The sequence below is a fragment of the Dromaius novaehollandiae genome, chromosome 1, assembly GCF_036370855.1.
Source record: "Dromaius novaehollandiae isolate bDroNov1 chromosome 1, bDroNov1.hap1, whole genome shotgun sequence".
Classification (NCBI taxonomy): domain Eukaryota; kingdom Metazoa; phylum Chordata; class Aves; order Casuariiformes; family Dromaiidae; genus Dromaius; species Dromaius novaehollandiae.
Window position 1 is genome coordinate 165,301,474 of NC_088098.1, and position 24,724 is coordinate 165,326,197.

General features: G+C 37.6%; 1 protein-coding gene across 12 annotated transcripts in view; it reads right to left on the reverse strand.

Moving 5' to 3' along the window:
* Positions 1-24,724, reverse strand: part of GPC5 (glypican 5) — a 720,327-nt gene that overhangs the window by 676,874 nt on the left and 18,729 nt on the right. For 9 of the 12 annotated variants that reach the window (XM_064504709.1, XM_064504704.1, XM_064504711.1 and 6 more), the window contains exon 2: positions 20,546-20,707. In XM_064504709.1, coding sequence (XP_064360779.1) covers positions 20,546-20,707 — 162 coding nt within the window. Of the gene's footprint in view, positions 1-20,545; positions 20,708-24,724 lie in introns of those variants that run through there. The other 3 variants (XM_064504717.1, XM_026119442.2, XM_064504716.1) reach the window with 3 other exon arrangements.

The following is a 24,724-nucleotide window of genomic DNA, read 5'->3' on the forward strand; positions in this document are numbered from 1 at the left end:
CAGTTTCTTTGACTATTGCCACCTCTTTCTCATACATTATTCTTCCTTGATAGGTTTCCACCTGTCTGTAGGCCTCACACGCCTTTTTCTTATCACCTTTGATATAGTAACCCACCATCACATTTGTGTTCTCCCAAAATGGCAGTTGTTATGGCTCTCTGTGCTGTGCCTTCTGAAGCTTATATTACTTAAGTTCTCTCACTAACTACATTTTACAAGATTCCTTTATTTTACGCTAAACTAGGCCCAACCTATACTTAGTTGCAAGTCTGTTCTGAAGAGCTAGTGCTTGGATCAGGAATATGCTGGTCTGCTTTTAAAGGGACTTGCATACACACGCACCATGTTAAGAAACCATCCGTGCTCAAAAGGCAATCCAGTAGGATAACTTTCTTCCAGCACTACTACAGTCAATTTCTGATTTTGTTTCTTTTTTAATGGAGATAGTAACTTTACTTATCATTGAAATCCATTACCTACCTTTTTTCACCATGCTGAATTGCTAGATTTTGCAAATCCTCCATATATTAAAGTCCGTCAGAAGACGGCTCAACCATAAGGATAGACCAAGTCATGCACGTCTGGCTCTGCTTCACCAGCTAACTACTGTCGAACTATAACAGTGCTTAAAAGATAGACACTTCTCAAGCATCAAAAGCAAAAAACCCCACCAGTCTCTCCCTTATGCTTAAATGAAACACCTATTCTGAAGGGAATCCCAGCTAAGAAGACCTGCATGTTTTCTGTGAGCTCAGACAGGGCTGTGCAAGGCAAGGTGAAGGAACATAAGGCCTACTAGGGACTCGCACAGTGGGTCTATCATAGCTGGGTTAGGAGGCACAATATGGTACAAGAAATTGCCCGCTGGGCTGGTAATCTCATCAGGGCAGGGAGAACAGGCTTGTGTCTGGTTTCCCATTTCATGAATGTCTAGGGAGAACCAGATATCAGGAGCTTTGGCCATACACAGATCTGGCAGTTCATGCAGCAGCTGGTAGGGAAGGGGGCTCACAGGGGCCAAGAGGCTGCATGGGACTGGGGGAGCCAGCACAACGACAGCAGCGATGCACCCCAGGATGCCGTTGCCAGCACAGCAAATTTCCTCAAGATTCAGAGCCAAGGCTACGTGCAGCTGTGCCATAGGGGAAGATCCTCAGAGCACAGCCTGCTGAACCCATGCGCAGTGGAGAAGGTTACCGAGTGGGTTACAGAGAGAGAGTGACACAAGAGACCAATATTCAGACAACTGAATCCCACCCTTAGGCTTAGGTGTGCTAGCACACTCAGATTTTGTACAATCAGCAATGATTTTATGGAAAGGATTCACCTCTTCCAATTCTCAATCATTAAAAGTACATAACACCACAGGAGTATTAGTTTCGGAAGAAGATTACTGAGGTTGCAATATATGCGGTCCATTTATATGAAAGTCTGCACTCCCTAGGCAATGTGCTTCCCATCAACTAACTGTCTGTCCTCCACTGAAACAGAACCACTATAATTAGTCAGTTCATATCTGTATTAAAATAGAAGATGAGAAGACCATGATTCAGGTAGAATTCAACAAACAAATTGGAGTGGGAGCTGCTCTAACACAGAACAGGGATATGCAGAGACCTTGCTAAAATGTTTCTTTACACTGTTAGAAGAAATGCTTGATTGTCTGCCTTTGCATTAGGCTTTTGCAGATGCCTGCAAAATTTGGCTGCATAATAGGAATAATGAAAAAGGACCTTCAATACTTTTTAAATAATAAACAGAATACAATAATTTAAATGCTATGAAATTCTCTAATATTTGAAATGACATAAAAAGTGAGGAAAATAGCTTGTAGTGTTATAAGCAACAGATGGATTTTTCTTACAACCTACAGTTTTTAAGAAACCAAGTCAGTCACACATATTATTTTAGCAAAATAAACGTTACATATAAACTAGTAAAAAGGTAGATTCCATCCCACACAGAGACAACACTTTTCTTAAAAGAAAACTCACACAATCACAGAATAGTTGGGGTTGGAAGGGACCTCTGGAGATCATCTAGCTGCTTAAGCAGGGTCACCTACAGCAGACTGCCCAGGACCATATCCAGATGGCTTCTGAATATCTCCAAGGATGGAGACGCCGCAATCTCTCTGGGCAACATGCTCCAGTGCTCTCTTACCCTCGGAGTAAAAAAGTTTTTCCTTAGATTCAGATAGAACTTTCTGTGTTTCAGTGTAGGCCCATTGCCTCTCGTCCTGTCACTGGGCACCACTGAGAAGAGTGTGGCCCTGTCGTCTTTACACCCTTCTTTCAGAAATTTATACAAACTGATAAGATTGCCCCTGCCCCTTCTCTTCTCCAAGCTAAACAGTTCCAGATCTCTCAAACTCTCCTCCTATGACAGATGCTCCTGTCCCTTAATCACTTTTGTGGCCCTTCACTGGATTTGCTCCAGCATGTCTATGTCTCCCCAGTACTGGGGAGCTCAGAACTGGACCCAGCACTCCAGGTGTGGCCTCACCAGTGCTGAGAAGAGGGGAAGGATCACCTCCCTGAAGCTGCTGGCAATGCTTTGCCTGATGCAGCCCAGGGGGCTGCTGGCCCCCTTTGCTAGGAGGGCGCATTGCTGGCCCATGTTCGACTTTTAAGGATGGCCAATTGCTTGCTGGATGGGGATATAAGTAATCTACTCAAGGTCACATAGGCTCACACAGGTCACATAACAAGCCCTGTGCAAAACAGAGATGGAGCTATAGATTGAAACAGTTGGTGCTGATGATCCAGTGTTCACACTGCTTGAATTTTGGAGTGTTTTACTTCAGAAACGTTCTAGCCTGATCCCACAGGTCCCACGCCCACTAGTGGCTGGAGCAAACTAGATGAAGCACATCTTTTTGTTTAGAATCATCAGGAAGGCATCAAGTTTGTGAACCGTGCAACAATTGCTCTGTAATGTGATCCAAAGTGGGGTCTGTGAGGACAAGTGGGAGAGTCACTTTAAAAGAGTTCTCTTAATCCAAACTAAAATGCTAATGTAAATGCACCCATAGATGACTAAAGAGCACACTGTCTGAGTTCTCCTGTCCTCTACTCCATCAAGCCAGCTTTACTTTCTTTCCTTCTCTCTAAGCAGAAACACAAGAACTGACACACGTAATCAGCTTAGGCTCCTACCCACTAAAGTAGTGCTGAAAAGTAGATGGTCTGTATCACTGCCTGGAATCCAGGTACACTTTTAGTTGCTTAACTCAAAGTTTAGGTAGACCTTGCACAGACTGCATTTCCCCAAGGTTACTCTAAATCACTTAGTTTATATCAGAAATCTAGGGTAACATTAAGAATTGGACACTGGCCCAGTTCTTAAGCACCATCCTGAAAGACAGTTGTTGGTCTGATAGGGTATAATTTTAAAAGAACAAGTCTCACATCTCCACACCAAGCTAATTTTAAAAAACTGCACTGCATTAAGCTTATGTAGCTATTATATACTTATAAGCAATAAATATAAATAGGTGAAACTACTCAATATACATATACTGACATATATAAATCCAAAAATTAAGTTCCTCTCACTGGATTCAGCCTGAAAACACACAAATTCTCTCCTATTTGGAGAGAGACAGATGGGGCTCCTATGTGGGCTATCAAGCACTACCGGAGAAAATACCTTACATGTCTCCCGTGGTGGAAGGCTCAGCTACTCTCTGGCCTGGAATGTAAGATTCTTGTGGCCAGAAAGAGAGCAGGCAGAAGAAACCTAGCTCTAGCTTAATGATGAGAAACTCGGTTAAGAGCAGAAACACCTACTGTTTTAGTCCCTGCCTCCAAGACACAGAGCAAGGATGCCATGTCAGTGTTGGAAGCATTCCTGTTTCTACTGTTGCTTTGAATTCAGTTGCTGTCTAAAATAAAATACATAAATACTACAGAGAGCAGGGTCCAAGCCCCACTCCTGCCCATTTCTGGGTAGGTGCCTTTTCCCTCCTTGAATGCAAAGAGATGAAGTGTGTGTTTGCATAGAGGTAGCATAATTAAACAAAGCATCATCAAATACCCCACCACCTCATGTTCCAAGTCCAAACAAGATTTTTTTGCATTTGCTCTCACCAGGTATACAATTAGAAGCAGCTGCCACATCTAACTTTTTAAAAAATTATCAAAGCGACAAGACAAAAAAGTAAATAACAAGTAAAAATGCTAGTCTCTTCACTTAATTCGTATCTCAAAGGTCCTCAGAGATACAATTTTACTATGTGGATAACAGCAACTAGAGTAGAACAGGTCTTGGTCTTGATTGGGCTTCTAGATACCAGTACTGAAATAGATTTGAGAGTGGACAAACAAAGACTCTCTTTGAAGAAACTCCTGAGGTAGAACTAATTGAGACAGTATTGAATACTAGGACTTTGTCTTCAGATTAATTTTCATATATACAAAGTACTCTATCTAATGTGGTACTGTTCTTATAACTCTGATGACCTAACAACATAGACAAGGCAAGGGTTTGTAGATAGAGGTAGTAACTTTTTATAAACTCAAACAGTATAGTGGTAAGCAGTCTCATAAAGCCTTTCTGCAATTTTTCATAATTGGCATTCATCTATATTACCCTGTAAAACTTATGATCATCAGCACTACTTTAGTTTTCATTCCCTTTTCAAGGTTATTTTTGTTATATGTTGAATAGCATATATCCTTGAAGAACACCTCTGGTGATCTTCCTCCACTGTGAGAACGAACCATTTCCGCCTATCCTCTTTTATCAACTTGTTCTTTCTTTTAACCATTATTTACTCATACAAGGACTTTCTCTTTTATCTTGTCTACTAAACACCTTTGTTGAGGAACCTAGTCAAAAGTTTCCTGGAAAACTAGACTATAGCTATGCCTATACTGTCAAGTAAGTTAGCTCCCCAGTTCATCATTATTCCAGCAGCCTTTGCCACTCAAGCACGACCATCTTCCCCAGCACCACACCCAAGGGCACGCAACACGTAAATATCACATCATGGTACAAAAACTCTGTTCTGATAGTCTAATACTACTATTTCAGACGTTCTCAAGTCAAACAGAAAACCTGCAAAAATAGTAGTTATGTCACAAAGGGGCAGCACATAGTCCAGAGAAGATCCAGGGCTCCACATGGATGAGACTAGTCTACTGTAGGAGGACAAGCCTGCATATTTCATATGCAAGCCACCTTGACCTGTCTGGGTGCCTCCTCTATGCCAGAGAAGATGCATTTAACAGTGTAGGTATACTTAATAGCACATGTTAACAGGTTTCACATGCTAACTGAGTCCTTTAGATAACACTATTTACCCTGTGAAAAGTAGACACACGGTGAGAGCAAAAGAATGTCACTAACACTGCATCTCTGTATTAAATAGATATTAAGGACTTCAAAAGTTTAAGATAATGGAAAATCCAGGTGTAGTGCTGTACAGCAAAACAATATATATCTTCCCAGAATTTGTATAAGTGTTGTAAAGTTTTGAAACAGATTAACCTCTCCTCCTTTTCTCTGGGTAACTTCTCTCACCTTTATGGGAACAGAAGGAGGTTTGCAGCTTTCTGGAGAAATTATTTAGACCTTGAATTAGACTTGGCATGGTCTATTCAGAGTGTCATTTTGCTAGAACAGCAGATTAGATTTTCTTGGTCTTATGAATTTTGATTTCAATTTCTCAGGAAAATTCTGTAATTCTGTTCTCACACTGTATGAGACAAATGATAAGTCAAAAACTATCAGCTGTTCTGAATCCTCAGCACCCACGGTGGGGAAGATGCCATAGCTGTCCTTCTTTGGCTGTTACAGAGGATATTTACATATAAATGGCCCAAGTCAGGGAACTATTCCTTGCAGCTTTCAGTGATGATGTGTTTCACTAGGATTAAAAGCTAGATGACTCACAGAAGGCAGGATTCCCAGGCTCTAAAATACAGTCAGATTTTCTTCAAGTTATTTAAGTAGTAATGTCACCATGTGAAGGGTGGAAGGGAAACTTTCTGGATTCTCTATGACAACCAGCTCATTAAATCAATATACTGAATTCTTAATACTGTCTTTTACTTTCTCCTTCCTTTCTGCTACTTAGAGTCAATTTAGGCTATAATCTCTTCAAGAAAGGCCCGTTTGTTACGGTTGTACACTGCACAGCATGAGGGAACTGAGGCTGTAAAGATCTACAGAAAAGAAAAAAATGAAACTGACCACATCTATCTTCCCCCTTTCCCTGTTCTCCTCCTTTCTTCCTGATGTCCTAATTCTATACATCTCTCATCATTTCCATAAGGTTTTGGTTTACAGGATTTACTCACTTCTGGTTTGATTTTTTCTTAATTTGTTCCCTGGCTGATTGCCTTGATCGGTGCACTGACATAGGCTGATGCCTGCATATTTTCAATGATCTTTAATTGACATGGATATTTTTAATTATTTATGTTACTAGTGTAAATGCTCTTGATTGGTTTTATGAGATGAGCTGAGTTTTGAGAACAGAAACAAAAAGCTTCAGCCAGGGTGCATCTTCCCAAATCTGTCTGACAGTATGGTTCTGTTCCAGTTGCATTAGGTACTATAGCAACTGCAGAGCAGAAAGCTAAGTTTCAAAGAACTATTTCAGCTCCGGAAGCACACCTGTAGTTAGAAGTAAGAACAAACTTAAGATTATGTTTTTTTCCCCTACTACCTCGTCTGTTCTGGATCTAGTTAAAAAAGCAGGATGTTCCTGATGAGCAGCAATCTGAATGACAATTTTTTTCCTTTTTCCCCTCAGGCTCCAATGATTTTTCTATATTATTGACATTGTCAAAGGCACTAATATAACTGAGTCCCTTACTTCTAAAAATGTAAATATGCACTGGCCTTCTCTGACAGACTGTTTACTGACTAAGCATAAGCTACTACCAGTATTTAAAAACGTTCTAGTAGAGATGGTTTCCCAGTATTTACAAAAACAATTTTCAAAATACAGCACTACAAAACTGAAAAATTCAGCTTCAGATTAAGATACCTAAATTCAGGCAACTACACTAAGCATCAAGATAATGCAATTGCAGTCAGGGAAGTCCATAGAGCTATTTAACTCCCTTTAAAACAGACATATTTGATCTTACTTCCTTTGACTATAATGGGAGCTCACACATAGACACCTGATGTGGACACATACAGTCTGAAATACTGGGTTTGAATGTGTTGCCCAGAACAGGCAAATAGTATCATTTGCTATTCCCTAGGTTATGCAGGATGTCCCCCATAGGATCAGCAGATGTGACAGAGGACAAACAGGTGGCCAGCATCTTTCTGGAGAGGTAGGTCAGGAGGACAGACAGTAGGCCCTAGGACATCTAAAATAATACTAGATACCTGCTAATGCAACTGAATCAAGGCCTGACTCTCATCCCAATGATTTGTTGTTGACATCTTTGTCTCTGGGAGGCCCTTCTAAGTTTCTTTCTTCTTGAACATTTTTGGCCATTTCTTCTCACAATAACATAGCATAAAGAGGGCTGGGGTTATAGCGAAGACCCTGCTCCACAAAGGAGAGGAAATCGTATTATTTCTATTTGTTCACACATCTGGCAACTCAGGAACAGAATCCAAAAAGCAAGTCTGGATAACGCAGTATCATCCATTGGAAGTCTGCCTTTAAGTTTTTGAACCATCATTCAAAAAACATTGAAAGTTTCTATGACAAAGCAAAGCAAACAATTGAGAGGAAAGAAAATTAAAGCCCTTTAAACTAAAGGGATCGTTAATCTATTTCACAGTGAGGACTAAGTGCAGTGAGCGAAGGAAGGGCTATATTTAAACCTTAAACTTAAATTATAATAAATAACCAAGAAAACATTATCTTTAAAAGAAAACAGCAGGCTCATGATCACTAAGTGTAGAAGAAGGGAAAAACCCAGATTAGTGCACTATTAAATATAAAATGGAAATATTAAACAAAGAACTAAATCTTTCCCAAAGGGGTAATCACTGGAAAATTTCCTTCAATATTAGCCTCTACCTAACAGCATAGTAAAGGAAAAGCCCTTAAATGAAAGAAATTACAGATCTTAATCCTTTACTCTAAAGGAAACGCTTAAATTAGATGGCTGTTTCAGTTTATTTTTAAAACAACAAGAATAAGTCATGAAGAATCAAGTCCCTCACGGGACTGATCAAAATTGCATTTGCAGTCTTCTCTACTACATTCACAATCATTTACAATAAAATCAGAATGAGAAAGGGAAATTGTCTGTGGGGACCATTGAGCCAGGTAATAGCTTTGGTCTAACACAGTCACACAGCAGAAAGCAAATTAAAATGTAAATAGAATTTAATATGGTCAAACTAGGCCTTACCTTACTTACAGAATTCTTGCTTGCTGCTTTTTAATGATATATCAGGAGTGACGGAACTAAATACTCACTGGTGATAATCAGATATTTTATGTTTGCCAGCACTTTGTTTAAAAAAATGTGAGCAAGGCAAAAGCAAGAAAACTAAGTAAATTTAAAATTGCCCCAATAAAATAGGAGCACAAGGCAAAGACATGTTATAACTTAAAATTTCCATCTCTTCTCTGTACATATACAAAACTTTGGAAATTATAAGAAGATATTTTCCTATTTTCAGAATCACAGAGACTGCACACATTTTAAGTGCAATATAAAGAACACGGAATAATTACAATGTTTAATTATTTTTTAGATATCTAACAATAATTAAATATATTTATACACATGTAACTCATTTTTACATAAACAAAGAACACGGACATGGTATATTCCAATATAAAAATAACAAATTAATTTGATTTGAATGGAGTTTCTTCAGCCACCTAAACATAATCTTGCAGAACATCTGTGTTACACTTGGCATATGTTTATCTCATCCAAACGAGGCAGTCAGGCACAATTATCACAGAATGACCATCTGGAATTTAACTGCATTCCTGAAGAGAAGTTAGTTAACTGGCTCCCACTCACAGCATAATTCCTTCTTTCCAAAGTCCTGATGATGGTGCATAATCCATTGAAAAGCTGAACAACAAAATTTATGAGATCTGGACAACCAGAAGTATATTCAGCCCAGAGTTCATACATGCCTTGAAAAACTCTTGTTCTAAGGTGATGCAGGCCTGGCAGATGAAACCATGCCAGTACAGCCTGTATTCATAGATTGTATAAATAATTAAAAATATTCACTGGAGCAGGGGCACACAACTTTCCTGTGTCACAGATGAGTACCATAACCACTGAACTACAGAGTTAATTATTCCCTTTGCTTCTGTCCCAGTATTTAACTAGTCCCAATATTAACTAGTTATACAGAACAGAACAGCTGCAACAGGAAAGTCTAAGACACATGCACCACAGAGTAAGATTTCAGTGGTGGACAACTCTTAGACTTTCCTGCTGCAGCCGTTCTGCTCTGTGTAATGATAACCCAGAAAATAGCCTGCTCTCCTCAGTAGTCTGCTGTATTTTTAGACATTATCCAAAAAATCCCAGGATGTGGCTACAGTACATCTGCTGAACAGTTATGCAGCTCATGTAAACTAAATCTGTACCATTCTGGCCCATGACCTGTTAGGCCTGTGCAATTTAAATGCACTTATAGAGTGAATATAAAATGTCCTCTTTTGGACCTTCAAAAGCAGCAGAACTCTATTATGGTACCCTGCTAGTCAGTGCAAACTGAATTCAAGCCCTTAATCCAAACAGTGTATTGTAGATTTGTTAAAAAATGACACTACTTGTATCAATAGATCCTTTCAGACTTCAAGTAAAGCTTCCTAGGCCTGCTGACAAATAACTGTCTAATATTAGTAAGGCCTTGCTTCATTACCACTGTTAAAATCTCTGTGCCACCTCCTTCATTACATGGGATGGACATGCCTTCCTGCTTTGTTCCAGAAAAAGAGCAGAAATAAACATAGATAATCACTTTCTATTTTGCATATAAGCAAGTTACCAGATGATAAGCAAAGCAGTGAACAATAGATTTTATATTCCAGGTATATGGTCTCGGTGCACATTTTTGCCTCTCCAGCAGAAGAGATACAGTTCACCCTATGAGCAGTAAGCCACCTTTCATTTACTTCAGGATAAAAGCAAAGTAGTTGATAGGCTGTAAAATTAAATATTAGCTTATTCCTCAGTAACCTGCTTGCGTTCCCAGACCCCAATCATGTCCTTGAGCTACAACAGACAGATGTCCGTAAGATCTCAAAAAGTCAAAAAGGGAAGTTCTGAGGGCTCTTATCTTGGAGTATAAGCAATACAAACACTGGGGTGCAGCTCCAAATATCTCAGTGTACTTATCTAAATATCTTATATGTAACTAAGTCTCCAAGCTTGCATTACAGTCCAGGGTGACACAGGGCTGAGTTCAGTTGACCAGCCATAGGTTTCTAGTGCCATCTGAATGTCCTATTGTATCTAGCAGTAACTCTGATTTTTTTTGAGCCAATTTTTTTTTCACAGCAGCAAAATTCTCCACTCAGGTTTATATTTGTTGTTCAGTTCTTTTTATTTTCAAGTTGAATTCTGTATTACTCATGATGTAAATTTTAAAGTACAAACGCAGTTAGTTACAGGATAAAGTCAATAATTACTTTTAAATTTTGTAATAATGTATTTTAACATTTATTTGATGAATTCCAATTTGATGCAGTTCTACTCTTCATTTTTTTCCTTTTTTCTTTTTTCTGCTTTGACAAAATAGCTTTCTAATTAGAGATGTCACTTGAAATATCATTAAATTTATCTGCTTTAGATGTAAAATCATTTTTCACTAAAAATTCCATCAAAACCAGCCAATTTTAGTTTAGTTTTCTAGTGAGAGAAAACTGTTTTTAACTCTCACAGAGCTTTGAAAAAAGCAGTACATGATTCCATTTTTCCTAAGCAGTATGCCAGGTTCACTGAAATGCAATTTGGAAAAATTGAGGATAAAAGTAAGACCGCCTACATTACAGAAACTGAAAAAATCCTTAAATTTCCTGTGTGGAGTACGAAATTCATAATAGTATGATTACTCACTATCTATTCAAGTGACACCGTATAGACTTAGTAGCTCCTGGTCTGTGTTCTATGTACGACAGTTCCACTGTAAGAATAAGAAATAATGAAATTATTTTTGTGTGTAAATTTTGGAAAAAAATCATGTTCTTTTAATACTGAAATATAGAGTTCTAAATTTAAATTTTATTATCGTAAATTTTAGTATTCTAAATTTAAATTCAAATTAAGCAAGCATCTTTATATCTGAAGCAGTCCATCTGATTATGTTATGGTAGAGAACAGTGTTGCCATCTAACAGAGAAATTAATGAACACTTTTTTTGTTAGAGCATAGCATCACTGACTAAGCTTAAAGCTAGTTAAAACATTCAATTCCTTTCAAATTTCTTTGTAAATCATATTCTAACATCTATTGTAAGGCTGAGAAGCCTGTCAAATGGTCTAGATCATCCTCCTGCCCCAAAGCAGGATCACTCATATCTACAGCATAATTCTTGACAGATGTTGTCTTGTCCAGCTTGTTTCAAAGACCTTCAAATATGGAGCCCCTCCAAACAGTTTAAGCAAAAGAATTTTTTTTTGTCATTGGAAAATATTTCCTCATATTAACCCTAAAATTCCTTTGTTACAGCATGAAACTACAGTATGAAACCACTGCTTTTTATCTACTGTATTACAGAGTACAGATAATTCCTTTCTTCTATGTACTTATCACCTGCAGTTTTGAAGGCATAGCATAATTCTTCCCCAGGTTTCTCATTTTAAAGTAATTAGTGTTGTCTATCTTGTAAATTATATTTTTAGATCTCAAAAACATATTTTTGCTCTCTTTTTTCCAATTGGTCCACGTTTTTCTTTAAGTAAACTACCCCAAAATGAACACAGTACTCCAGCTGAAATCTTATCAGTGCCAAACAAAGAAGTTTTAGTTCACAAATCTTGTCCGCTATCTTTCTGTTTAAGAATCCTAAGATGATAGTTGCCTTTCCCACAACAACATGAAACTGCTGACTTTTGTCAGCTTTTGATCTGTCATTACTCACAGATCTTTTCCTGCAAAACAGATTCATAGCAAGTTATTCCCTATACTGTATTTTTCCCTAGTTAAGTGTAGTGCCTTGCATTTGTTCCCACTGAACTAACACCATGTGTTTCAGACCTTGTCTCAAACTAGTCAAGATCATTTTGAATTGTCTTCCGCAATACTTGACTTAATGCCACTTTTTTTCATTTTCAGTTTCTTAACAGAAACAGAAGAAATACTAAAAGAAAACTTAATTTTTCCACATCTGATCTACTGTCTTGCAAATCTAGAAGGCTGCAGAAAATGCTGTCTCTAAAACACTAAGCATCTGTTTCTAAACTACCAACTTCATACTGCCTTCTTCTGTTGGAGTTTGGTCTTCCTTCAAACTCTCCTACATTTTACCATCAAAACAGCTTCCTAAAATTTTCAGCATAAGCAGGAAGCAAACAACCACAGTTTTGTGAAAATACAAACTTCATATAGCCATTGTTCAGAAAGGAATGACACTTTATATTTGTACTCACACAGTTTTTTTCTAATGAGCACTACATAAAGTATAAAAATTCTAAATTAGCATATGTCTACACTGACCTCTGCGTTACGTGGACTTAAACCAAAATACTTGTTAGCTGGGTATGAACAAGAATATGGTTCATCTTAGAATTTACCCAGTATCTGAGGCAGACACTTCACAATGACAAGACAACATAGGTACCAGTGTCAGCTTAATTGTAACTCAGGTATTACTGCAACTAGGATAAACAATTAAGGGACTGTAAGTAACTAGAGCTTTAGACATAAGCGTCAGCAAGTGTGATTACACACCAAAAAAGGCTGAATTTAATAAAAGACTGACCTAGTAAAAATTGTTATTATAAAAGTCCATTAGTCCCTGTTTATATATACTCCAGAAATGCCTGTAGCACAGCACATACCTATGCAAATAGGTATCTAAAAGATAAGAATGAGATACAATGGAAGTATATCCCTCTAGAATGATAAAAGACTTCTATGCAATGCAGAAATAAAACTGAGGATTAATAATGAAATTTTAAGTATTAATCTAAATCTCCAGATTTCTGCACTTACAACAGTCCCTTAATGTTGTTTTATGTCTACATAGACATACTGCGTCCAGTTCTAATTTACACTAACATACTGCTTATGCTGCTTTTGCACTATAAAAGAATCAAAATACCATCTGAATAGAGGATTTCTGAAGTTAATAAGGTATCTGTAACAGCCTTGCTTCCTAGACCAACCAGTGGGTATAATCAGTTTACTGCATTATTAAAATTTCCTACTTCCAGAGCCCATAGGGGAACATAATCGTAACTGTGGGGGAGGTCTCTGCACAGTAACAGAAAATAAGCAGCATAGCTTTGGTGAGCCAAAGACATTTCTGAGACCCTCATCCCTCAGTACAATAACTGAGTGACTGACAGTTTGGTCTCTCAGTCTTTCCAGTGTTATGACTCTTAATGGAATCATTCACATTCATTTAATTAACAAAAGTTGGGATTCACACGTACTTGGATTTCAGCTTATTTATATCACATCTTAAATATAAAGGATTACAGAGCAGAGAGAGAAAAAAATGATGGAACTTCAAAGGAGTTCTTTGCATTGCAAATTATCTAGAGGGCAATGTATCATTTGAAACCATAAGTGAGATACAGCAGCTCCTGCTGAAAGAGGTTTCTGATCTTCAAATCACTCTTCAGAAAACCTCACAAATGGAAAACAATTGAATCAGTGCCAGAGCAGATTTAGTTTTACAAGGATGAACAAATATTCCATTATTTGTTATGGCTTAGTATGCCACTAGAGAAAGCAGCTCAGAAGATTTCAACACATTTTCTAGTTCACATAATTTATTTTAGCTGCTGATTACAACTTTTTCATATTTAAATGTGGTAGTTGTACCGTGACCTCAAACAATATTATGTAACAATCTGACTTTGCTTAATCAATTCTGGTCTAGATTAAAATGGACATTGATCTACTGTGTAGAAATAACTTTACAGCAAATCATGAAGTTGCATTAGGACAGCATGTTTCAATAAATTCCAGAACTTACATCACAATAGCATTAGAGTTTTCATACATAATAGTAAAAGTCTCAGGAAATGCTGCATTCAAGAATGTGATTTATTACTGCCTTCTTACACAGGCATACTTGCCAAGTCCACTGATTTGGTGTCAGGCTGCCACGTTCGTAAGTCATACCGAGATCCATTTTTTAAATCAATTTTACAATAGTGGAGTTGGCAAATACAGTAGCACAAAGCAAAGTCCATTTGCTTTCAGACTCTCCAACATAATTCTCACTATCTCTAAATTTCCCATTCAAACAAGACAAGCTGCTATCTTGTTTTATGTCATCTATTGCCATTTTAAAAGAGTTATGCACTACCTGTGTGAAAAAAAACAGCGACGTGACTCAAGATCTACTATCCTGTTACATGGACCTCTATCCCACTCTGAATCACCAGCTTCCTAGATGCTTATTCAGTTTTCTTCCAAGTTGTTACAAACCTTTCGGATTCTTTTCCTGCCCATAAACTGGCACTGCACTGTGACCATACAAGGGCTGTAGGTCCCTGATGTGCTATGGCGGGTATCAAGAGGAAGCCCTTTTCACTGGCCTAAGTTCTTTCCAGTTATCTTTAATTGTCGCTTCTGCTCTTTTATTTCAAATGTTACTAGGTGTGCATTGGTGTTATGCAATAAAGCGTTTTATTATATGAGACCCTGTTTTTATCTGTGATATACCATCAAGCACGGAAACATTAAGTTTCTGTTTCCTATTCGTAATATTGTTTAGAATCAAGCCCCAGTGAACTCATTTGTAAGTATCATTTGGGGGACAGGATATTTTCCTTGCCTCATTAAAAAAAGCTTGAAATACAGGGAATTTACATCTTTTACTGCCTTCCCCTGCTGTCAAAAATAGCAGAAAGTCATCCTAGAGTAATTCAGAAATCACTCTTAGAGGACTCGGTGATACTCACTGCAGTTTACTAGCACTTGGTAACCAGTATTTCTCAAAGACCAGTATTTCAAACCAAGTGCTCATATGCAAAGAACTCTTATTAAAGCCTTACCATTATGAAATTAAAATGCATTTTCCTCACAACAATAAAAAGGTTCTTAACTTCCTTAAGAACTACTTCAGTGCTAAAATTCAAATTCCACTCCCAAATCTTTTAAATACTAGAACTGCTCAAGTCTTGAAGAAAGTAATTTTCACATGAAATAAGGGATTTTTTTAATTTTTTTTGTTTGTTTTTACAATGGCTAGGCCATATATTTTATGAACTAAGCACATAAATATGTCTATTCATTATTTAGTCTAATAATGAAATTACATCACTACTGTTTGTCAATTGTTTAATACTCATTTTAATGGGCTTACTGGAAAAAAGAAAGGATTACCTTTCTTTCTGAAGCCTCAAGTTGATGGTTTCCTTGACAAAACTGTCCTATAAATCCCATTTTAGTCCTCACAAGCTATTCTATTCTGCAAAACATATTTGGCCTGAAACAGGACAATCAAAATTTTCCAAAATCTTTGCTTTGCTCTCAGAGTAAACAATTTTTCTGTTATGGGTCACTAGTGACCTTTTTGTAAATTAACTTTAGTTCCCACTATTTCATGAACTATTTGCTATTGCAATATGTAACAGTGAAAAGCTTATACAGAAAAAGAAAATCACACACAAGTTGTATTAGAAGAAAGCACTAATAAATCAGTACTTTGATCTTTATAGGAATGGAAAGGTTGTTCCTAATAAAATAACTGAAAGTTTCAGATTGGATCCACTATAGTGTTAGGTACCTGATTACTGAAATCTAATTCACAAATCTGTGTTCAAGACTTCTGTTTCCCTTACAAGGAATGAAGGCAGGTCTCTCAATAGCCCTCATGTTAATGGCAGGCAATAGTGAGACCAGCCAACAAGAAACTTCTAACAGAGCAGTGGCTGAAATCACTCTTAGGCCCCAAACTGCAGCACTGTTTATCCAACAACTCTTTAATGCAAAATACATCTGCAACCCTGCAAACGGTGACTGTTTGCTAACAGTCTTCCCCTGCCTGGGCTACATCCATGTCGCACTCAGCCTTAACAAAGCCAAGACATCTGGAGGGGGACAGTTCGTTCCAGGATCTTTCCCCAAAAGACAGCATCAACGATTCCAGCTTTGAATCCCTCCATCCCACACAATCTCAGCAGGCATAGCTACGGTGTGTCTATACTCCCTCTTATACATTCACAGGTGTGCCACACAAGACCTCGTTCTGCACCATTTTGGTGGGCAGTCTTCATATTGCTTTACATTGCTATAGACACTTTGAATGGAAAAATGAGAAAGGTAAAAAACCTGCCTGCACAAAACTTGTCCCAGAGGAAACTAAGAAGTCATGGCTCAAAGGAAATCTCTGGCCAAGTGCTACAACACAATACATAGTGTGGCTGCAACCTGTCTTACAGCAGCAAGTTCTCAGCAGGACAGACAAGCCAGTCTATGACAGCTGATCCTCGGAGATTCTTTGTCCTCTTCTTTTTGGAGGGATAGACACGGATCAAGGTGAATCTCTTCTAACATTTAAGAATTGTGCAAAACCAATGTATACATACGTAAGCCTAGAGCATATAAAACAAATGTTAGAGAAAGCAATTATTTGTACTTATGGTTTCCACTAGAATGGAGATGCTATGTCAATCCTTGTACAGCATCCACAGAACTTTTCTCACTCATTATTAACATTAAAAAAGCCTAAAAATTCAGAGATGTGCATGAATGCCATCCTACCAAAATAACTTGAAACAACACTATCATACAGCTTAAGTTCTCTAGCCACCTTCTCCAAGGGAAGAATCATTTCTTGCTCCCCATAATGTATCTCCCACTCACCAGATTAATATCTAGGTTGCTATATGTTATCCTGTTCTCATTTAATCTCACTGCCTCCTAGCCTTCTGTTGCCTCATCACTCCTCAAAGGTGTTGAATCAAGATTCACAGTGAAAAAGACACTCTGCTATGCCCTAAAAGGTAAGGAAAACATTATAAGAATACCTGCTAGGAAGCAGTACACAAGTGGTGCGATTTGTACTATTTAACTCGACATGTTCTAAAAGATTCCAAATTTTTTGCAACATTTGAAAATTATCAGTAAACATTTTTATTACCAGGCAACACTTACCACAGTATAGAACCACAGGATTATAACGAACAAACATTAAAATGCTACCAACCATGAACTTTTTCCATCTCTTTAGCTCAACTGTGGACAAGTATTTCCTCCCTCTTTTGGAGAGAACACAGGCCTACAACAAAAGCACCCCATAAGGCTAGAAATGATGCCTATTACCATAACATGTACTGGGGGTAGGACAGAAGCGCATGATGGGTGCTCAGATTTAAAAACATGGCTTTATTTAAATACCAGAACTTGGAAAAGGAGCTCATTTTGAAGTATAATATAAGAAGATGCTTTAGTATTAGATCATGCATTCTTTAGACCAAGCATTAAACCAAAGTGATTTAGATTTTCTACCTGAAATAGTTTGAAAAATATTTAGTGGACAACCACAATTTCCTAACAAATATTCCACTTGCCTCTAATACAACTGCGGATTTATACTGCCTGTATTTTACAAGCAAGAGCTGTCATTACCACTGTTATATGGAAGGACTAAGCAAAACTATAGCAAAAAAGTCATAAAAATTTTTCTTTGGTTGCTTTTTCTTTATATGAGTGGCCAGCTGTCACAGAGCATTAAGTAATTCTACATGGCTGCTGTCCATGATGAATTGCTCTTTAAAGGAAGAGCTCTTCAGTTTGTAGAGCACACAGTGTGACCAATTTGCATGAACTTTTAAAATCATAAAATTATTAAGTAGGGGCAGCTTTTATAATGAATATAAAACAACAGTTGTTACAAAGACTCTAATTTCAAATGAATATGACTTCATAAAGCATTGAGGCCCAGACACACATGACTAATACAGGTGACATAAACATAAGAATATACACATACACACGCACACACACATGCACACACAGATAGAGAGATAGAGAGATGCTTCATCACATGAACAAATGCAGTCTTCCTGAAGTACTTAGGATCTCTAGACTTAATTTAATACAGGAAGAACAAGCACCTCTGAAGATCTCCAGAGAGAGAGACAGATGACTAATGCCTATTTCTCTCTACTGTAAGGAACTGAGAGAAAACATTAGCTATTTGCTCCATTTGGATCCAGTCCACTGGTTCCTCTTTTAGGCCAAGGCATCCAACAGCAACAGACTTCAAAAAGCAAAAGGTGACAACAGTGGCAGTCCAGTGGCAGTGTGGAGTCCATGACATTTGATACCCTCTCTACACACCCTGTCAATCCCCTTCACACTTTTTGCCTAACTGCTGAGAAACCTGAACAGTTGCTAGAGTAGCAGGAGAGCCGGGTTAAGTTTTCACTTTGAGGCAATTGTACCCCTGGCCGCACAGCCCAGCTTCATCACGGTGAAAGGGGAATGCCAAAAGATTTCATCTTTAAGTGGTGAATGCTGAGATAATCATATAGTCATAAAGTAATTCAGGTTATAAAGGACCTTAGGAGGTCTCTAGAGCAAACTCCTGTTCACAGCAGGGTCAAAACTGAATTCAGACCAGGTTGCTCAGGGCCTTGTCCAGTCAGAAATGTAATGTCCTGCTATGTTGCTAGATTTCAAAACCCAAACAAACACCAGCAACATCTTTTCATGATTTCTGAATCTGAAATGACTTAGCTTAAATTTTAGTCAGCAATGGTCTTAATTCTTCAAAAATGAATGGTATGCTTAATGCCATGTTTTCCAAATATTACTACTTCAAGGTCAAGTAAAGTTTTACATCTAATCAAGTAATCTTTTAAATCTAATTTTAAATAATATCAGAAACCACAGAATATTCTCTCTCAGTTATCCTTCCTTAGATAAAAGGAAATTCAAGATACAAGTACTAAAGCATATACTTTAAAAGTATGTCAAATATATAGCATATATAAAGTATATATACTTTAAAAGTACATCCTTTGAAAAATATTTGTTTAAAGGGACATGATGAGAGAAAGCCAGTGCAATTTGTAATTTGAGGTTAGGCTACATATCCGGGAAGGAGAGCTTGGGTTCCTGCACCAAGGACTGTTTATGTATGTTGCACTGAAAATACTAAAAAATGTAATCTTTAAGCATTCCTTGAACCATCCCTCTGTTGGGAGGCTCTATAATCACTAGGCTATAGGGTCAGGTCCTTTCTTTGGGTCAGTGCTTCTTCACTGTGAAATGGCTTTACAGGGAGGGTAAAGAGTGCATTCTCCCCATGTTAGCCAACACCTTGGTGATCAGGGCATCCTCTTGGACTGATAGCAGATACAGTCTGAATTTTTATAAGCTAAGAAGGACCTAGAACCCAGCTCAACCACATCCTTAATAGCTGCTAAGACTGTACATAAGGAGGCACATAAGCGTTTCTCCTCAAGTCACACATATCACTGTCTTTCATAAACAACCCACCTAGAGGGGTAGGTATACATGAAGCACACACTCTGAAAATAACCAATAGATTGAGCCCCTCAGATGATAAAAGCACAGAAAACACATAGTTTTGGGGTCCTGGTTTCACTTAACCATAGCTTAAGTCCAGTTCTTATCAAGACTGAAAATGCTGGGGATTCAAGAAGTATACTAGCTAGATACCTGAGGGGTTTTTTTCCCCCCTTTCTTTTTTTCTGGAGGTGAGGGGAAGGAAGAGGTGATAAAATCCTAGGGCAGAGAATACAGCCCTCACATAAGGCAAGTACAGCTGGTTCCTGAGCTCTACAGAGTCTACAACTCCAGGTCAGCAAAGCAATATAGCATACTAGACCAACACAGTGCAAAAGAGAGAGCTAATATACATAAATTGGGAGGAAGAGAGGCAGAAAAGAGGGAGGGAGAGCTTGCTTTGCACATTTTACCAATGATCTCCTGACCACGACACTCATTCACAGCTATGTTAGGCAGGCTACACAGCTCTCCGAGCAGGTAGAGAGAAACTTGTTTTTAGCATAATACAGAGCCTAAATTTCAAAAGAGGAATCATAGGGGTTTAGGACCTCAGAGTCAACTTCACTACCCATTTTATGACCCTAGACAGTTGTTCATAGTTAATCATTTGAGCTTCACAGTTTAAAAAACAAGGGAGCCATCAGAAGGACAACGTCCTAAGTCTGTAAGGGGAAGTTAACATCCCTTCCTACCCAACTAAGCAATCATTAAGGCCATAAATATACATTAATGGACAAATGACAAGACCTAAAGACTTCAGCTGCCAATCACTAACCACGATTTAATACTCTTTCTTTGAAAGCATAAAAGCATCAGGAGGAACTAAAAATTAAGAGATAGCTTTATTACATGCTCAAACTGATCAAAGATGAAAATTAAGAAAAGTATAAACAAATTTGAAATAAAAGCAAAAGACTTACCTTGAAAAGCAGCTGCATTACGAGATATTAAAAATTTTAATGTAGCGCTTGATGTTTGCAGGACTTGCTGTATATCCTGCTTTGCTGCGGTCTGATATCTTTCTTCCATCTTTTTGGTACAGCATGTTGGGTTTTTAGAAGAACAAACCTGGAGATCAACCCCTAGAGAAAAGAAAAATTATAATGATTACAACAGGAAAATAGAAATACATAATGTACTAAGACATATAAAATAGCTGAATCCTTTTTTTCACATAGGTATATATCCATAAAAGAATTACCCAAAGCTTTCAAGACATCTTGTCTTGTTACACAAAAAATAGATGGGGGTAGTAACTGAAATTCTGTGAGAAGAGTAAATTTATTACAGTTAATTGGTGTCATATAATATCATTTTCCTGACACTGTAATCTCATTCCAACTGGAAATATTGCTAACTAATAGGGGTAAAATACATTGGATATATATTGTACATCATCTAGAATACTGAACTGCTGGGCTAGTTCATGACTGGCATGCTCATTTCTCTATAAATCTTGGACTGAATGGAATTAACTACTGCAAAATGTAAAATTGCAAATACAATAGTGGAAAGCCTAGTCCTGATAGGTAATAATGAATACTCTCATATTAACTTTTATATGCCCTAAATTTGTGTCTAATCTCTCTTTTATGACCACTTACTGTTTCCTTCTCTAAGGTCTATACAGATCAGACATCTGTCTATACAGATCAGATCAGGTCTATATAGATCAGATGACATGCCGATTCACTGCGTCACTAACAGGTTGGGAAATATTCATAGAAATGAACATTTATTCAAAATTTTGGCATGCTACAAGTCAAGAGGGGCAATTCACGATTGTTATGACAACTATCAATTTCATTTTTTATAACTGAAGTATAATCAAGTATGAAAATACCTTATTTCCCACCTCTTTTTATCATGTAGTGTTTAAAATCTTCTTTGTAGCATATCTAAACATTGCTTTCTAAAATGAAGAAACAAACACTGCAAGAAAGAAGTAGTCAGAATTCAAATCACATTAATACTAAAATTTAACTATGCAGTCGGAATTCTGTTCTCAGATATACTGTTTCACTGATGAGTGTCAGAAAATAACAAGCAGATAGCGTAAGAAATTTTTTTATCTGTTCTGTGGACAAAATTCTAATTGTGTGGCTGTGTGCATAATACATGGTTCTTTCTTCTTAATAGGTAAAAAAGAAGATCATGACAGCAAGAAAAAAAGTAAGAAGTTCTGAAGAAAAAACTTACATCTGCCTCACCCTCAGCTCTTATACTCACTTTCAGCTACTACCCCATCTCCTCATTTTTACCTTTTATTTCCCTAGCACTAAGTCTACAAGATTAAACATTCCTACCTACCTTTTAAATCATTTTTTCTAAACTTCTGATAGATCATTCTAAGGTAGTATGAAGATAGCTAGGGGGAAAAGGAGGCCTTGCACATTTTGTCTGAATATTCCATTAGTTATCTTATGTAAATTCAGTGTTTTAAATAATATGTTCCAAAAAGCTGAGAAAGAAAAATTAAGTTACAGAGGACTGGATGAGAGTATTCTGGAAGGATGGAAAAGTGTTAAAATTCATTATATCAAATGTACTCCCTTTACACCAGAATGAATCAAGGAACAAGTCTTCTGAAATCATTAGGTTTATTTTGGATGTGCATTAGTGGAACAACAAATTTTACCCAACATCTTTAAAGCACCTCTGTGCTTTAAACTAAGTAGGCATCAACATATATTAAAACATTCCCTGAATATTATGGAATCAAACCAGTTTTCTTATCCCCCTTCCCTAGCACAAATCAATACTACACTGGATGAAAGATATATGCAAAAAAGGATCTTAACTATTTTAATTCCCCCTAAGAAGAAAGATGGATGTTATCCATGTGGGAAAACCTGTAATACCAGAATTCACCAGCTTCCATGACTACAGTTCCAGCTAGGTGCAAAGGACAATTTTGTTTGTTTCTCTGCCTGTCAAATACACTACAACAGTAAACTGAAGATATTCGGGCTCTCAAAACTAAGAAAGTGTATCTTTTCCAGGATGAATCAGATCCAACTTATGTCATTACCAAACTATTTCCTAACTGGAAGAGCAGAATTTTGGTTGTTCCTAAAGCACAGCCTACACACATACAGTTTCTCACAGTCACTCAGCATACAAAAAACACCCTTCTTGTCTAACCTGGCTACCTTTGGATCACCTGTAAACACCTACTGCAGAGTAACCCATGATAATTTCTGGTTCCCAAACAGCTCGTCACTCCTCCTGTTTAAACTTTCACTGATAACCTCCCCCGCACCATATCTATATGCCTACCAGAAAGACAGAAGCCAACAGCAGAGACTGTGCAGCACGGTGAAGCCTCAAGCAGATCTGCTTCCATCACCGTTACAGTGATTTCATACACACACAAAAAGTGCAGGCTATGTAGAAAAGACTTGACAAGCAAGGTTTGTCTCCTTATCCATGCATTGGCTGAAGCAGCCTTAATGAAGGATTCCCTGGCCCCGGGGTTTTCACTTCAGCTACACTGAAAAATTCCTACTGTTTACACACAACAATGCCAATCCCGAAACAGGAATCACTTGCATTATATTTAGACAGGTCATAAAGCTCCATAAAATCCCTCAGAAGTTACATTTAGAAAAGCACAATGCCTGAACGAAATAGGTAAATAGGATAGGGCATAAACCAGAAGTAGTTTATCCAAAGTCCTAGATGAACACTTGTCTCTACAATACTACCCAGAGGTAATTTGATTCCCATGACAAATATATAAACTTCCTTTGTTAATTGCAGACAATGTGGGAAGACAGATCTCAGATTTGCTGCATATTTCCTTGTGGCATGGGTAGTCTCCATCATTACAAATCCTTGTTTGTCCATCCCAATGCAGGTGTGGAAGGAGGATACACTTTAACCTACAGTATTGAATGTAGGGTTTCTCTTCATTCATAAAGAATCTACTCTTCTTCAAGCCTTTGGTCATATGATGTGAGTTTTTAGGCAAAACTAATTCGCTTTAGTGAGGACTGCTGTTCAGAAATTGATAATCTGATATAACTTTACGAAGACAAATGTTTGACTCCATATATACAAGAACAGTTTGCTGCCCATGGCAATAAAATGTGCCTTGAAGTAAATCTATTTCACAGACATAATCAGAAGTAAATCTCATTATGCCATAGGAAGAGCACTGAATACTGTAAGAAATCCTGCTCTCATACAGATTTCACACATCTGAGAGTCCCTTCATGGTAGCATGCAAATGTAAGAATGTTACCTCTGGGTGCGAAAAGAGACTAAGGCAAATGACATCCCTGTAAATCTCTTTGAAGTGGTTTTCAGTGAAAGGTTAACACACAGTGATTAGTACACCCACAAACCACAGTCCAAGAAGCTGGAAACCTTCATTATCACAAGAAAAAGGTAAAATTTTATTCTAATGCAGATACGAATCCCTGAACTTCTGCAAATATTAAGAAATATTATTTCTGAAGTGTTCTAGTATTGGTACAAGGTATCTTTTCCACAATATCCTTTCATGTTTGGGATGGCTGTTTATCTTCAGCATTTATTTTAAACATCTAATTTCCATACTCTGAGATATGATTGAGTATGTAAGTTTTTACAATTTATTAACTACGTAAGTCCTCCTGAGCAGCTGCCTCTACAAATCTCTTGCCTTGTGAAAACTTAAGTATCCCATCTTCAGACACTCCAATTCAGCAAAAGAATGAAAATAAAAATGCAGAAATCAAGGTGGTCTATTAAATTATGTTATTTATTAGCTACTCTAGTATCTATGCTCTGCATGCCAAAGAAAACAGTTAGGGTCAGAGTCAGCCTTAAACAAAGTTGCCCCCCAGCAACACTAAAGAGGATCTTAAAATAATTTTTACTACAAGTACTAAAAAGCTAATTTACCAGTGTCCTGCTCTACAACCTCAGAATCCATATAACTACCTATATACAGCCTCCCTCTCCTCCGTCTCCTACTTTGTGCCCCACACCTTCACATCCCGAACTAGTTTTCAACCCTGTGAGCCCACTGACTTCAACCTCTTAATCCATTCCAGCTCGCCAAACTGAGTCCCCTACGCTGCTTATCACCACTGTCCTCCTACAGCATCTAC